The 17,432-nt window shown below is 45.2% G+C and overlaps 1 protein-coding gene across 1 annotated transcript; it reads left to right on the forward strand.

Moving 5' to 3' along the window:
• Positions 1–7,752: 7,752 nt before the first annotated feature.
• Positions 7,753–17,200, forward strand: LOC141088555 (extracellular superoxide dismutase [Cu-Zn]-like). Its single transcript, XM_073574680.1, has 2 exons — positions 7,753–7,883; positions 15,030–17,200. Exon 2 carries the CDS (start codon positions 15,040–15,042, stop codon positions 15,730–15,732), a length of 693 nt encoding a protein of 230 aa, XP_073430781.1. The 5' UTR covers positions 7,753–7,883; positions 15,030–15,039; the 3' UTR covers positions 15,733–17,200.
• The last annotated feature ends 232 nt before the right edge of the window (positions 17,201–17,432 follow it).

Consider the following 17,432-nt stretch of genomic DNA (forward strand, 5'->3'; position numbering starts at 1 on the left):
AGGGCGTGGAGGTGCAGGTGGAACCATGCTACTCAGAGCGCCTGCACCCTGGCATACTGGTAGCCCGCTCCCTGGCCACGGTGCGGGAAGGGACCGTCCTGGTGCTTTGTGTCAACCTGGAAGACCAAGATGTCGCCTTGAAGCCCCGGGCCGAAATGGCCAAACTAGTAAGGCCTTTGGAGGAGATGCTGCCGGACTCCGCGGTCCAGTTGAAGGTGCAGCCCGAAGATCCGTGGGCAGTAACGATACGGACCCTACAGACTGCTGTATCCTCGACTCAGGAGAAAGGTCGAGCCATCCTGGAGAGAATGTGGGCTGAACTTTCCGGCCTAGCTCCAGCCCAACTTCTCCAGGTAGACACTTCTCGGACAATATTACAGTGTCTTCGCCAGTCATGAGGATGACTTTGGATGTACCACAGCAATCACGCATGGGATCCCCATGGCAGGAGCGGCGCCCATCTGGGAGCGATATTGGCAAATTCCACCGCAGCTATACCAGGAAGTGAAAACCCTATTAGCTCAAATGCTTCGGAAGGTGGTCATACGAGAAAGCCAGAGCCCCTGGGCGACCCCCATTGTACTGGTTCGCAAAAAAAGATGGTACTCTACGCTTTTGTGTTGATTACCGAAAGTTGAACGCTTGCACCATCAAGGACGCGTATCCACTGCACCTCATAGAAGAGTCTCTGTCCGCCTTGGGGAACGCAACGTACTTCTCAACTCTAGACCTGGCCAGTGGGTACTGGCAGGTGCTGATGTCGGAGGAAGACAGAGCCAAGATGGCATTTATCCTTCCCATGGGACTGTTCGAGTTTAATCGGATGCCACTCGGGCTGGCCAACGCCCCAGGAACCTTCCAGCAGTTGATGGAGCAGTGTCTGGGAGACCTCAACTTTGAAGCCACATTGATATACCTGGACGATATCATCATCTATTCCGCCACGTTCGAGGACCACCTGCGGTGGTTGGGGCAGGTGCTCGGCCGGCTGCAGAAGTACGGGTTGAAGGTAAAGCCCCAGAAATGCCACCTGTTCCACAACCAGATCGACTATCTGGGGCATACCATCTCAGCAGAGGGTGTCAGACCCTCCCTGGAAAAGGTTGCTGCCATCCAGGGGTGGCCTACCCCCAAGACGGTGAAAGACGTGCGGGCCTTCCTGGGGTTGGCCGGCTACTACCTTCAGTTCGTGAAGAATTTTGCACGCCGAGCCCAAGCCTTGCAGGACCTGCTGAAGGGGAATCCAGCCGGGGCGAATGGACTGAAGGTCTAGTAGCAGCAACCGCAAGAGGATGCGTTTCAAGATCTCAAAGCTGCACTCTCGGAAGCCCCCGGTATTGGCGTATGCGGATTTCTCGCAACCGTTCATCCTGCACACTGACGGGAGCCTCCAGGGACTAGGAGCTGTGTTGTCACAGGTGCAGGACGGCCGAGAGAAAGTGATCACCTATGGTAGCCGGTCGCTGCATGACTCCGAACGCAACTGGACAATTACAGCTCCTTTAAGCTCGAGCTCCTCGCGGTAGTGTGGGCAATGACGGAGCGGTTCGCAGAGTATCTGGTGGGCTCCGAGGTGGTGGTGCGGACTGACAACAACCCACTAGCCCATTTGGAGAACGCCAAACTGGGGGCCCTGGAGCAGCGGAGGGTGGCTCGGATGGCCAAGTTCAATTACAAGATCATCTACAAAAGAGGGGCTGAAAACGTGCACGCTGACGCACTCTCCATAATCCGACACACCACCCCAGGGAGAAATCGAGATGACGAATTAGAAGGAGAAGAGACGCCGTTCGCCCTCACAACCGCAGCACTTACAGTCACGGCGCAAGAAGCGCCTCATCCGGGACCCTTAGGGGGAATGCTGGAACAGCCATGCGACAAGTGGATCCAGCAGCAGCAGGGGGAGTGTGGGAGAGAGGGTCCCCGCCGAGTGTCCGGGTCGGAACCAAGGGGACCGTCACCTAGGTTCCGGGGGAAACTGTTTCCATTGGATAGAGTTCAGGGACGGACCGTGGCGACTGACAGGTGGGCTGGAGGAGGAGCCAATATAAAAGGAGCAGGGAACGCTAGTCACAGTGAGTCAGCAGAACGGGACAGAAGGAGCAGGAGACCGTGAGAGCGACTGAGAGCCAGAGCGACTCACCGGAGCCAGGAAGGAGGCCAGAGACAGGAGAGACACTCCCCCTGGACATCAGTGGGACGGCACCGAGATGACCATCCGAGAACCTCTCCCCCGCATCGACCAGCGGCCGCTGCCGCCTTACTCCAGCCCACAGCTGTGGCCTGCCCACGGACACTCGCAGCCGTTGTCGCCTCACGTCAGCCCACGGCTGAGGCCTGTACCCCGCTGCCTGCAGCCGCCCCACTTCTACCCGTGGCCACCACTGTCCCTCTCCAGTCCGCGGCAAGGGCCGGGCCGTTGCTCGCCGCGGGTCCTCCGTTGCAGTCGCTGGCTGCGCAGGTGGTCTGCCAGCCGCCACCCCGCATCGACGATGCTTGCCCCTATCCGGGGGCTGCGGCCCATCTGTCCAAGGACTCCTCCAGGGCCTGTTGTGCCCCTGTTCCACTGGAGCATTGGAATGCTCGAAGACTACGAAAGATCTTCAGCGGCTGGGCCCAGCGGCTGCTACGCCGAGGAACCATCGTCCAGGACGCCGAGGGACCTCGGGACGGTTAAGTGACACTATATAGCTAAGGACCCGTAGTCGGCCATGCCGCAGCCCTATAGTGACCGGCTTTGCCAGACGTAGTTGTGTTCTTATACTTCCGTGTTTGTTTGTATTGAGTCCCTGTGAGGACAATCCCTGTTATTTGTTCAGTTGCTTAGACTACCCCTGCGATAGGGGTAGACCCCACACTGTTTTTTTTTAATTATTTAAATAATTAAAAAAGCAGCGTGGTGACCCCTCTATTCTTGATAACTAGTCTTGCTGAAGCTGACAGCTGATTGTTGCAGACACCAGTTGTGAGTTTTGCCTGGCTGGTTAGCAAACATACAGGGGTAACCACGCTGTTTTTTTTTAAAGTTATTTATTTACAGCACAGAAGTGGCTTATGAATACCCCAATCCGCCGCTCCTGCTCTCACTGTAATTAGTGGCAGCAGGTATCAGATGATGGGATCAGTAGTCCTGTGGTACTAGCAGATACGCAGGATGCAGTGACGAGACGCGAGACGGTTTTGTGTTTTTGGTAATAACTCTTGTAGGTTTATAGGTAACTATTCGCAGGGATAGTCTAAGCAACTGAACCAATAACAGGGATTGTCCTCACAGGGACTCAATACAAACACAGAAGTATAAGAACACGACTACGTCCGGCAAAGCCGGTCACTATAGGGCCGCGGTATGGCCGACTACGGGTCCTTAGCTATATAGTGTCACTTAACCGTCCCGAGGTCCCTCGGCATCCTGGACGATGGTTCCTCGGCGTAGCAGCCGCTGGGTCCAACCGCTGAAGATCTTTCATCGTCTTCGAGCATTCCAACGCTCCAGTGGAGCAGGGGCACAACAGGCCCTGGAGGAGTCCTTGGACAGATGGGCCACAGCTCCCGGATAGGGGCAAGCAGCAGCGATGCAGGGTGGCGGCTGGCAGGCCACCTGCACAGCCAGCGACTGCAACGGAGGACCCGCGGCGAGCAACGGCCTGGCCCTTGCCGCGGACTGGAGAGGGACAGTGGTGGCCGCCGACGGCACTGAACTAGCTGCGGCCACGGGTAGAAGCGGGGCAGCTGCGGGCGTCGGGGGATAGGCCCCAGCCGTGGGCTGATGTGAGGCGGACAGGCCGCAGCTGCGGGCAAGAGCGAGGTGGCAACGGCCGCGAGTGTCTATGGGCAGACCGCAGCCGCGGGCTGGAGTAAGGCCGGCAGCAGCCGCTGGTCGATGCGGGGGAGAGGTTCTCGGACGGTCGTTTCGGCGCCGTCCCATTGATGTCCAGGGGGAGTGTCTCTCCTGTCTCTGGCCTCCTTCCTGGCTCAGGTGAGTCGCTCTGGCTTTCAGTCGCTCCCACGGTCTCCTGCTCCTTCTGTCCCGTTCTGCTGACTCACTGTGACTAGCGTTCCCCGCCCCTTTTATATTGGCTCCTCCCCCAGCCCACCTGTCAGTCTCCACGGTCCGTCCCTGAACTCTGTCCCACGGAAACAGTTTCCCCAGGGAACCTAGGTGACGGTCCCCTTGGTTCCGACCCGGACACTCGGCGGGGACCCTCTCTCCCACAGTCCCATCAGGTGACACCAGTGACCGGAGGTAAACTGTGTACCTCCGATCACAGCTGAGCGCTCACGCTGTCTTTAAACAGCGTGGGAACCGCTGCTCTCTGACTGGCGGGGATGATTTCATTGCCGATCAGAAGCGGTGTTTGCCGCGCTGGCATGCACATGAGAGAGTGGCAAACACTGGATGTTCGGGCCCCCCATTCAAGTGAATGGGGTCTGGTTTTGGGTCTGGGTGCTGTTATGGTACCCGAACCCGACCTTTTAGTAACTGTTCAGCCGGACCTGAACATCCAGGTGTCTGCCCATCTCTAGTTGTTACTGACAACTGGTGATAATTTCATATCAATAGCTCCTTTAGAAATATATTTACTAAGAAAATTGGTAATGTGTTCAATACTTATTTCACCCATTGTAACTCTTAAGTAGGCAGTTTGCACTTAGTCTTAATGATACAACCCTTTTCAAGATTTTAACAAGAACAAATGATCTTACATAAAACGACATTTCATTTCTAAAAAAGTTATTTAGCTTTTTCAAGAAATAAGTTTCAGTGCAATTACAAAACACAAGAAGAATACAAGAAACACAAACGTATGAAGAACAATAAAAAGTTTCCTGATAGAAATAGCTACTTACTATAATGCACGCAAACATAGGGGAAGTAAGGACATTTGAACTCTGAAATTCATTAATGTTTGCTGGAGTAAAGTAAAAGTCAATATAAAAGCTTCCATGAAATGACAACTTCTGGAAAGCAGTTATGTCAAATAAAATGTGTTATGCAACTGTTGACATATAGATTATGTGGAACAGAACATACTGTATGTGAAGGAGTAAGGGACAAATATTCAGTATATATAAAATAAAAAATTCTGACATAGAAAAGTGCAATTCAAAAATGTAAAAAATGAATGTCAATAATTACAATACAGTGCAATGTAAAAATTTGAGCACCCTCTTCAAAATTACAGTTAGTGTGAACAGTTAAGCAAGTTGAAGATGAAATGATCTCTAAAAGGCCTAAAGTTACCGATGACCCATATACTGTATTTTAAAAAATTAGAAAAAGGAAAATGTTCTAATGCAAAAGTTTGAGCTCCTTTGCAGATTTGTGTGCTGTGATAACTTTGACCAAGGTTTCAGACCTTAACTAGCCAATTAGGGTTATGGCTTGTTCACTATCATCATAAGGAAAGACCAGGTGATGCAAATTTCACATCTTTATAAAAACCCAGCCTCCTCTAACCTTGTGCCAAAAAACAGAAGCCATGGGTTCTTCTAAGCAGCTGCCTAGCACTCTAAAAATGAAGGTAGTGGAGGCCCTCAAAGCAGGAGAAGGCTATAAGAAAATAGCAAAGTGTTTTCAAGTTCGAAATGTAATTAAGAAATGGCAGTTAACAGGAACAATAGAGGTCAAGATTAGGTCTGGAAGACCAAGCAAAATTTCAGTGAGAGTTGCTCGTAGGATTGCTAGAGAAGCAAATCCGCACCCCCGCTTGACTGCAAAAGTTTTAGCAGACTCTGGAGTTGTGGTACATTGTTCTATTGTTTAGAGACACCTACACAAATGTGACCTTCATGGAAGAGTCATCAGAAGAAAACCTCTCTTGCATCCTCACCATAAAATTCAGCTTCAGAAGTATGCAAAAGAACATCTAAAGCCTTATGCATTTGGGAAACAAGCCCTGTGGACGAATGAGGTTAAAATATACCTCTTTGGCCACAATGATCAAAGGTATGTGTGGAAAGAAAAGGGCAGAGAATATCAGGAAAAAACCATCTCGCCAATGATTAAGCATGGGGTTAGATCAATTATGCTTTGGGGTTTTGTTGCAGCCAATGGCACTGAAAACATTTCACGGGTAAAGGGAAGAATGGATTCAATGAAATTTCAACAAATTCTTGATGCAAACATTACACCATCTGTAAATAGCTTGAGTTGAAAAGAGGATGGCTTCTACAAATAGATAATGATCCTAAACACACATCAAAATCCACAATAAACTATCTCAAAATGTGCAAGCTGAAGGTGTTACAATGACCCTTAAGCCCCATCATACACAGCGATCACGCTAGCGAGATCGCTGCTGAGTCACAAGTTTTGTGACGCAACAGCGATCTCACCAGCGAGATCGCTGTGCGTGACAGCGACCGGCCCCCTTGCCGGGTATCGCTGATAGTCCTGGAATGGCCTGGACACTTTTTTGATCACTGGTCTCCCTCTGGCCAGCACGCATTGTGGCGTGTGGCAGGCGGGAGACCAGCGATCAGCGAGCAGGAGCTGGTAACCAAGGTAATCATCGGGTTTCTAAGTGCCGCGCGGCGCTTAGAAACCCGATGTTTACCTTGGTTACCAGCGCCTTTACCAGCACGCTGGTCTCTTTACGTACACTGCGGGTAACTAGGCGACGTGCGTCGCTTGTTACCCACGTGTCGCTGTCCTGATCGTGGGTGAAGCTGCCTGTTTGGCAGCTCACCAGCGATCATGTAGCAACACACCAGTGATCCTGACTCGTTCATATCGTTGTCGGGATCGCTGGTGAGTCTCTATGTGTGACAGGGCCTTTACAGTACCCTCATCTGAAAATCTGTGGTTAGTCCTCAAAATAGCGGTGTATACAAGACGACCCAGGAATCTCACAGAACTGAAAGAATTTTTGAAGGAATAATGGATGAAAATCTCTCAAACAAGAATTGAAAGACTCTTGTCTGGCTACAAAAAGCATTTACAAGCTGTGATACTTTTAAAAGGGGGTGCTATTATGTACCAAACAAGCAGGGTGCCCATTTTCCTTTTTTGTAATATTTAAAATGTAAAAAATGACAATATGTATTTTTTTTGCCTAAAATACATAGGAAAAGTGTCATCTTTAACTTTAGGCCTTTTAGAGATCATTTAATCTTCAACTTGCTTAACTGTTCACAATAACAGTAATTGTGACCAGGGGTGCCCAAACTTTTACATGCCACTGTAGTTTTGCAATCCGTGTTTATTCTTGGCCAGTGACACCAAATTATCAGGATCCAAAGGTTGACGTTCAGGAATTTGGTAGTCCTCTGAACAAGGACTTTTTTCTCTTCCCTTTCCCCTTTACCTTGACATGATCTTTGGCCACAAGGGTCTTGTGTTGTACAATTCACATTACGTCTCAGCGATGGGAGCCAGGAGGCCAGTAGTACATTATGTGACCGCTGAAGCCACTGATCAGCTGCAACATTCCAGAGCCGGATGATTGTAATAAATCCGAGAGGACCGGTGGAGGATCAGTGCTGGATCACCAAGACAACAATAATGGTCAGTATAGATGTTTGATTTTTTTTACAGCATTTGCGGCTTTTTTACTGTTATAAAAATTGGATAACTCCACGTGAGTATCTGCTGTTTTATTATGGACAAACTGTAATATATTGACTCAAGTGGGCTTCTGTATCTGTGGAAACAAAGAGTTTTACAAGTGGATACATGACTCAGCTAAATGAAGGGAGGCAGTAGCTGGGGCCCTGGAATGTGTATTATAATGAGGGCTCCCAGTCGGTGTGGCCACCCCCCTTGTACAGTGATACAAAACCACCGGACATCCCAGACCTCACATACTTGGAGCACAATCAGATTCTTTACTTTCATCTCTGCAAATTCCTAGAATATACTGCAGCGGCAAACAACTATCCAGGTAAATGTTATTTCATGCACATCGGAGGCAGGACTTGATAAACAGCAATTTAGCAAAATGTAATTAGTTTTTATTCTTTTTAGAAACATAAACTTACAGCAGGAGCCCACTTATAATCAGATTGTAATGTGTCTTTTATGTGGGTTTATTGTATACAGTGCTTACACTGGTTTATGCTGTTTCTACCCAAAGGTTTTAAATAGTTCACAAGATTCTTTACATTTTTTTCGTATTTTCTTTTCGCAATTTTAAGGAACGTAAAATTAAAATATGAGGCACATCAACAGCAGAAATCCAAGGGGTACAGCTTCAAATACCTGTTTAAGATTTGATGTGCGTTTGCAGCAAATCCACAGTGGAAATTGGGAAAAACCATGCAAAATTTACCAATGCATGTGATTGAATCATTTTTGGCTTTTGCTAGTAATGACTCTGAGTCGGATCTTTGTTTTTCCCGCACTGAGGTCCTGGGTTCAAATCCCACCAAGGACAACATCTGCAACGAGTTTGTATGTTCTCTGTGTTTGTGCGGGTTTCTTCCAGGTTCTCCGGTTTCCTCCCACATTGATAGGAAATCTAGATTATCGGCACTGTCCACATTGGGGCTCACAATGTCTGTAAAGTGTTAAGGAATATATTGCGCTATATAAGAAAGCTTAATAGATAAACTTCACGTTATATTGTATATATACATGCAGTATATATTCTGAAGTGCTGGTTAGAGTTGGTGCAGGGGAAGGAGAACTTATAAAGATCATAAAAGCAATGATGTGGAATCTTGGGTTCAAACGTTTTGTACAGTTCTGTGCAGCTCAGCCTAAAAATGAAAGCCTGAAGTCAAGATCTTTAAAATTTTTAGACGTTCCATGAAAATTTATTTCTCGAGACATTGTGTGATCAAATTTTCAAAGCTCTCCTAGATTATACCAAAAGTGTAAAATATCACATACACCTTTCAGAAACGTTGATATCACACAGACTTTGTGTAGACTCTTTCTTTGGCATCTTCAGTACCTGACTCTAATAGCACTATATAGCACAAATCCCATGAAAAATAACATGGAACAAAGAAGAGATCCCAATAATATTAAAAAATCCTTTTATTCAAAATGATTATAAAATGACAAAAGCATAATGCCATATAGGGGACGCTATGAACACTCACAAAATCATCATGAGGAGAAAATACATAAACCCAGACTAAAGCATGTGTAAGCCAATCACATAACAATACATGTCAATGATTCAGATTGCATTCTATAAAAGACCATGAGTGATGTCCAAAATAGATAATATTCCAACAATATCACTCACCAAAAATGAGAACAGTCTCTCTGTAAACTAGAGGCATAAATACTCAGAGACCGTGTATGAATAACACAGTCACCATGTAAGGCAACCTAATCAAGAAAATGCCATAGTGCACAGAGAAAATAATGTATCGTTACCTTAATGAGAGAGTGTAATCCAGCGTCCCCTCACCCCAACGCGCGTTTCGCCGCCTGCTTCTTCCGGGGGCGTGACATGGCATGCTGAATTTGACTTGTAACTGGGATACATCCTTTTTGACCTTATGAATTCCCAAATATATGAAAGTAATGGAGGTATAAATAAAAAAAATGCAAATATATAATAAAAAAGCTTCTACCAGTCTGGGTTGCTGTTATTAAGCCTCTCTCATTTAATAAATTAAAAATAAACGTGTACGATATGTAAGGCGAAAGACCGGGCTGCTGGTACCTGTGCTGCGCCGGGTCCGGAACTGTCGAGGCTGCCTCCCCTGTTTCCCGAGGGAAGTATTAGGGGACCGGACAGGCCCCATGACCCAGGAAGAGGGGGCGTGTTTAGTCAGGGAACCTGGCCGGAAGCTGAGGGAAAAAGCGTGTGAGGCTGCAGAGAGGCCCCGCCGTCAGCGTGCGACCAGCCAGGCAGGCAGTGCGCTCTGCACCCGAACTGCCGGCGCTGCGACGGACTTCAGCAGACAGATCCATGACCTAGAGGTGGGAGGTGAGGCTAAGAGGAAGAGCACACAACAGCAGACAGTTTTGGCTCAGGCAGACAGCGTGCCACAGGCTGAGAGGAGTCCTCCATCCCTAGAGCACCGGTGCTGCGCAGACCTGCTTTCAGTTGCTCCTGCCATCACCAGCAGGGACTTGAGTGAGAGAGGTGCAGTGTGCCCAGTGACTACCAGAGAGCAAGGCGCCATATGCTCCGTATCCGTGAGTAAAGCACACGTGCCACATAAGAGAACCCGGGTACGGGACAGATGCTTGCGCCCTGATTTGCCAGTTTATACTTGCCAGTCTATGTTGGATCTGGAGAGTGCTGCGGCCTTAATTATCTCGGTTGCATCAACTTATGGACTAGGGGCTCAGCAGAAGGTAACAGAGACCGACCGCTGCCGCCAGAAGACGGATCCTCGTTGTCTACAGGACCTTCTTGGAAAAGCACTGTGCCAGCTGTTGTTGTTGGCGTTATTGACTTCCCAGCAGAATTCACACTCTGAGGAACTTCTGACATGTTAAGTGATTCACAAGCACAAGCGTTACCTGATTGATTGTTCCTTAACTCTGCATATCCTTTGCAAATTGAACTGTTTATTCCTTCATGTAAAGGTTTACCTCCCTACATGGAGTATCCCATTGTTAAATAAAATTGTTAGCCCTCGCTCTGCCTCCTGTCCTTCACTGCATCCCACAACCTGTTACAGACATATGAAAGTGATTGCTTATGGAAAGGGAAACAAAATGTAATATGTATTTTATGACCATAAACAAAATACAAGAGACTAGTATTTTCATTTTTCCCACAATATGTCAAGGAAAAAAAGATGCAAAAAATGTTGGAGATCTTAACCCCTCCACTCCTGAGCCTGTTTTTGCCTTCATGACCGGGCCAATTTTTTCAATTCTGACCAGTGTCACTTTATGAGGTCATAACTCTAGAACGCTTCAACGGATCCTACTGATTCTGACATTGTTTTCTCATGACATATTGTACTTCATGATGGTGGTAAAAATTTTTAGATATGAGCTGCGCTTATTTGTTAAAAAAATCAAAATTTGGCGAAAATTTAGAAAATTTTGCAATTTTCAAACTTTTAATTTTTATGCCCTTAAATCAGAGAGTGATATCGCACAAAATAGTTAATAAATAACATTTCCCACATGTCTACTTTACATCTGCACAATTTTGGAAACATAATTTTTTTTTTTTAGGAAGTTATAAGGGTTAAAAGTTGACCAGGGATTTCTCATTTTTACAACAAAATTTGCAACACCATTTTTTTTAGGGACCACCTCACATTTGAAGTGAGTTTTGGGGGTCAATATAACAAAAAATACCCAAAAGTGACACCATTCTAAACCACATTCAAGAAGTTTATTAACCCTTCAGGTGCTTCACATGAATGAATGGAATATGGAAGGAAAAAATAAACATTTAACTTTTTTTCACAAACATTTTAATTCAAAACCATTTTTTTTTATTTTCACAAGTGTAAAAAGAGAAAATGAACCACAAAATTTTTTGTGCAATTTCTCCCGAATACGCAGATACCCCGTATGTGGGGCTAAACCACTGTTTGAGCACACGGCAGAGCTCAGAACGGAAGGAGCGCCGTTTGACTTTTTCAATGCAGAATTGGCAGGAATTGAGATCGGATGCCATGTCGCATTTGGAGAGCCTCTGATGTACCTAAACAGTGGAAACCCCCCACAAGTGACCCCATTTTGGAAACTAGACCCCCCAAGGAACTTATCTAGATGTGTGGTGAGCACTTTGAACCCCCAAGTGTTTCAGTAAAGTTTATAATGTAGAGGCGTGAAAATAAAAAAATCATTTTTTTTCCACAAAAATGATCTTTTAGCCCCCCAATTTTTATTTTCACAAGGGTAACAGGAGAAATTGGACCCTAAGAGTTGTTGTCCAATTTGTCCTGAGTACGCTGGTACCCCATATGTGGGAGAAAACTACTGTTTGGGCTCACGGTGGGGCTCGGAAGGGAAGTAGTGACGTTCTGAAATGCAGACTTTGATGGAATGGTCTGCGGGTGTCATGTGCGTTTGCAGAGCCTCTGATGTACCTAAACAGTGGAAATCCCCCACAAGTGACCCCATTTTGGAAACTAGACCCCCCAAGGAACTTATCTAGATGTGTGGTGAGCACTTTGAACCCCCAAGTGTTTCAGTAAAGTTTATAATGTAGAGGCATGAAAATAAAAAAATCATTTTTTTTCCACAAAAATGATCTTTTAGCCCCCAATTTTTATTTTCACAAGGGTAACAGGAGAAATTGGACCCTAAGAGTTGTTGTCCAATTTGTCCTGAGTACGCTGGTACCCCATATGTGGGAGAAAACTACTGTTTGGGCTCACGGTGGGGCTCGGAAGGGAAGTAGTGACGTTCTGAAATGCAGACTTTGATGGAATGGTCTGCGGGCGTCATATTGCATTTACAGAGCCCCTGATGTACCTAAACAGTGGAAACCCCCAATTCTAACCCTAACCCCAACACACCCCTAACCACAAACCTAACACCAACACACCCATAACCTTAATCCCAGCCCTAGCCCTAACCCTAGCCATAACCTGTGTACCTGCTTTTTTCTTTTTTTTTCCTTTACTTTTTTTTATTTTTGTGACAAGATCGCTGCGCTGCGATCTGACTCATAGTAATGCCACTTCTCCTCTGATCTCACACTGACAGATGATCAGAGGTGAAGCAGCGTTACTATGTGACAAGATCGCTGCCTGGCACACTGTAACGTGACTTCTCCTCTGATCTCACAATGACAGATGATCAGAGGTGAAGCAGCGTTACTGTGTGACAAGATCGCTGCCTGGCACAGCTGTGCCAGGCAGCGATCAGCTGTGCAAGGAAGCGATCTAGTCACACAGTAATGCTGCTTCACCTCTGATCATCTGTCAGTGAGATCAGAGGGAGAAGCCGCGTTACAATGAGGGAGATCGCCGGGAAACAAGCAGCTTTCCCAGCGATCGCTCCCATTGGCTGCTGTGACGCTGACGTCATCAGGACCTGAACCAATCAGGTCTCGATGACGTCGGGGGTCCCAGCATGCATTGTGCACCGGGATCCCCGCGTTGTAAGGTATGAGTGGGTCCCGGGGGGCACAAAACCGCCGACAGTAGATAAACGTCGGCGCTGCACAAAGCCCAGCAAGCGCCAACGTTTATCTACTGTGGGCGGTCGGGAAGCGGTTAAAATTAACAGCAAATAAAAAAAGAAAATATGTCCAGTCTTGAGCTGGTAAGTTAGATCTTAATTTTTATTGGTCAAAAACAACTTGGTTGTGTTCCATTTGTTTGTTTTATTTTCCGTTCATCCATTTGCAGGTGCATTGTCTTAGGAGAAGTTTTCATAGCAGTTGTTGTTCTAGATCATGTGTACATATATTATTCTTTTTTCAAGACATTTGTTCATGGATCAATTAACCATGGTTGTTGGTGTGATTAAGATTGACAGACACCTTGTTGTTCGGGTCTGGTGCGGACACCTTGTTGTGCGGGTCTGGTGCGTTCAGTTGATCAGTTACAAAAAGTTGGGGTTTCGGTGCCAGAACAGTACCCGGACCTCATTCACATGAATGGAGGGCCCGAATATCCAGTGTTTGCTGCGCTGTTATGAGCATGACAGCACAGCAGAGACCGCTTCTGATCAGCGGGGAAATCATCCCCGCCGGTCAGAGAGCCGCGGTTCCCATGCTGTCAAAAGACAGCGTGAGCACTCAGCTGTGATCGGAGGTATAAAGTTTTCACCTCCAGTCACTGGTGTCAGCTGATGGGACCACAGCTTCCATCATCTGACACCTGCAGCCGCTAATAACAGTGAGAGCAGGAGCGGTGGATAGGAGTATTCATCAACTGCTCCGGCACTGTAAATAAATTATTTTAAAAAAAAACCTGCGTGGGTTCCCCTGTATTTTTGCTAACCAGCCAAACAAAACTCACAGCTGGGGGGGTGCAATTCTCAGCTGTTAGCTTCAACAAGGCTAGTTATCAATAATAGAGGGGTCCCCACGCTGTTTTTTTAATTATTTAAATAAATAATTTAAATAAATGGCATGGGGTCCCCCCTATTTTTGACAAACAACCTTGCTAAGGCTGGGGGCTGGTATTCTCAGGCTGGTAAGGGGCCATAAATGTGTGATAGATGCTTATCCCACCTCTTGGACCTGCACATATCTCTAGAATAGGGCACCAATCCCTCGCTCCAATTTGAAATTGCTCAGGTTTATTTGGAAATTCCATACCAGTGAAAGGATGAGCTGAAGGCTGCTATCAATGCAACCTGGGCTTCCATAACTCCTCAGCAGTGCCACAGACTGATCGCCTCCATGCTACGCCTCATTAATGCAGTAAATGATGCAAAAGGAGCCCCGACCAAGTATTGAGTGCATTTACTGAACATACATTTCAGTAGGCCAACATTTCGGATTTTAAAATCATTTTTTCAAGCTGGTGTTATAAAGTATTCTAATTTACTGAGATAATGACTTTTGGGTTTTCATTGGCTGTGCGCCATAATCATCAACATAAACAGAAATAAACACTTGAAATAGATCACTCTGTGTGTAATGACTCAATATGAGTTTCACTTTTTGTATTGAAGAACTGAAATAAATGAACTTTTTGATGATATTCTAATTTTGTGAGAAGCACCTGTACATACGGGTACAATCTGTCCTGTAGATATGCTGAAAATTTTGGAGTGAAATGACTGTGTGTCCCATTTACAGTATATCAGTAGCCTTTTTCTTTGTTTTCTTCATGTAATACACCTGCAAAGGGCACCTGATCTATCACTTGATCAAGGACAATAGTTCCATATGAGAAACCAGCACACCTATGGTACCTACTAGAAGGACAGATTTTTAGAGAGGACAGAGAACAGTGTTAGGACCTCCACCATCTGAGGCCCACCACCAGCCTCGATATTGGAGTTATTGGACATACATTTGTATACTACAAGTTCCCTGTTTCCTTTGGAGGATCCCCCACCTCACTATATAGAGGGGCCACTATTAACTCTGATCAAGCCTTTGGACATGGGGCTATTATGTGGTTATTAGATTTACATATATTACTTAGTAGCGGATTGAATAACGTTTGTCTTTGTTTTCCTTTAGGAAACATATCATGATAACCTCCATGTTTTACTCAGCCTCCATCTTATACATATATGCTTTCTACAGTGTAGAAACTGGGACACTGCCCAGCGATGAAGCTCAAATGCTGACGGTCATGTCCCAACAGGTGGATGACATATGGAACACAATCCTCATTGGAATTCCTATCAAGAACAATCCAGATAACAATACGTATGGGATATGTAATCTGCAGCCAAATCTAAAACTGAACGCGAGTGAAGTCAAAATTACAGGACAAGTTTTGTTCAGGCAACTCTATCCCAATGGAAAGCTGGAAGCACACTTCAACGTTGAAGGATTTCCTCTGAATCATAGTGAATCTACCAGAGCAGTTCATATCCACAATTTTGGAGATCTCAGCAATGGCTGTGACTCTACTGGTGGACATTACAACCCTTTTTCTGTAAATCATCCACAGCATCCTGGGGACTTTGGGAATTTTATAGTACAAGATGGAAAGATCAATCAACGTCTAACCCATCTTCACGCCACACTGTTTGGTCCTTACTCTGTTTTTGGTAAATCGATTGTTGCTCATAAGATGGCTGATGACCTAGGTAAAGGCAATAATAAGGCCAGTCTGGAAAATGGGAATGCCGGCACACGTCTTGCTTGTTGTGTGATTGGTTCAAGTAGTAAGACCAGCTGGGATAAATTCACCTCTTCGACTAAAGGCTCCTAAATTTCCAATTTTAATTAAATGGTTGCATGTGTTCAAATTGTAACTATATTTTGAAAGCGGCGGACAATCGCCTTGTGTAATATGTTGCATAGATTCTAGAATTTTGTAGCATGCCATTTAAAGAAGGATTAAAGCAAAGACTTTTTTGTCTTCTCTCCTAATTAGGACACAGTGTGGCCAGATAACAGGAAAGCAACTGAAATACTTGGCAGCGTAGATAAAATTATAGCAAATAGATAAAGGGAAACTAAGAGCCAACTATAAAGAGCTCTTGTGAGATCACAGCGGAAATACTGGGTCCAGCTCTGGGGACCTCAAAAAAAGGCACTGATAAATCAGAACTGGTTCAAAGATGAGCTACTAAAATGGTGAAAGCTCTTGTGCAGAAAACTCCTCAATTTTAAGCAGGAGGACTTAATAACCAGTTGTAAATTTAGAAATTCCAAAAGAAGTTGCTTAAAAAAGATACGCTAAAAAAAGTAAGTAATATAGGTTACTAATATATAGTTCAACTATGGCAAGTGGCTTAATTCAGAAACAATATCAAAAAATATACATTTCTCAATATTGAAATGACAACACTAAGAAGGAAAAGTTGTGTGATTATGGAAATTATAGGACGGATAGACTTGTTATTGATATGAAATTATGAAAGCATGGAGAAAACATTTCAAAACATCTCCTTGTATTGAGTATGAGCACTATGGCCAGAAATACACACTTACACACCTTGGCTTCTATCTAGGAGGTTATTAATGTTTGTGTAAGGAATGTTCTGTATGATGAATGCACTTGGGCAAGTCATCAACATATTCTGCTGGCAGCTCCCTTTGCAATTGCTGACCACTAACGTCCAAGATGTGCTCAATGGAAGACAAGTCCGGACATGCTGCAGGCCGTGGTAGCATATCTAGTCCATGCAGAATATAACACGAGGAACATGCAACCTGACCTTGTGTGTTAAAAAACGGCTCCTTTGACAATTTGCATACATGACTGGTTCCTTGACTAGATCAATGTAAAGGCAAGCTGTTAGTGTACCTGAAATAAAGACTAAAGGGGTCTGGCTACTGTACATTATGCCACCCCTCACCATAATCTTGAGAGTAGAACCATTGTGACATTTTCTTGTGAAGGTGTTCCACTGAGTTCACGACACCGCTGTCAAATTCTATCATGGGCGGAGAAAAACCGCAATGGAGGGTGGAATTGAGGTCTATTCTCTTCAGGTATGAGTTCTGCTTTTATCTTAGATACAATGGTAGACAGAGATTGGTCTACAGACCATGTCAGCAATGCCATGAAGAGGCCTTCACAAGGGAATGTCACACTGGTCCTTTTTCCAGGATTATGTTGTAGAGTGGCATAATATATGAAATAAAGAGTGTCCTTATAAATACTAAACAAGGAGCTGGCACTTAAATGCATAAATCAAAAAACCCTTATTCGGAATAACACCAAAAAAGGTACCCGAAAATTAAGAGATCCAGCAATATTATAGAAAAATGTTTTTATTATTACAATATTTTAATACATAATAAACAGCAATGCCCAATGGAAGACACAACAAAAACACTGATATCGCCACTCTGATTTATAGCAAAAAATACCAATTTATACAAAATGAAAGTTTTATAGTTTATATTAATATATATTATAAAGAACAGTGTCTATACAAAACCTTTATTAATATGCCACAT

The sequence above is a fragment of the Dendrobates tinctorius genome, unplaced genomic scaffold, assembly GCF_039654945.1.
Source record: "Dendrobates tinctorius isolate UK_male_01 unplaced genomic scaffold, ASM3965494v1 ptg000039l, whole genome shotgun sequence".
Lineage (NCBI taxonomy): Eukaryota > Metazoa > Chordata > Amphibia > Anura > Dendrobatidae > Dendrobates > Dendrobates tinctorius.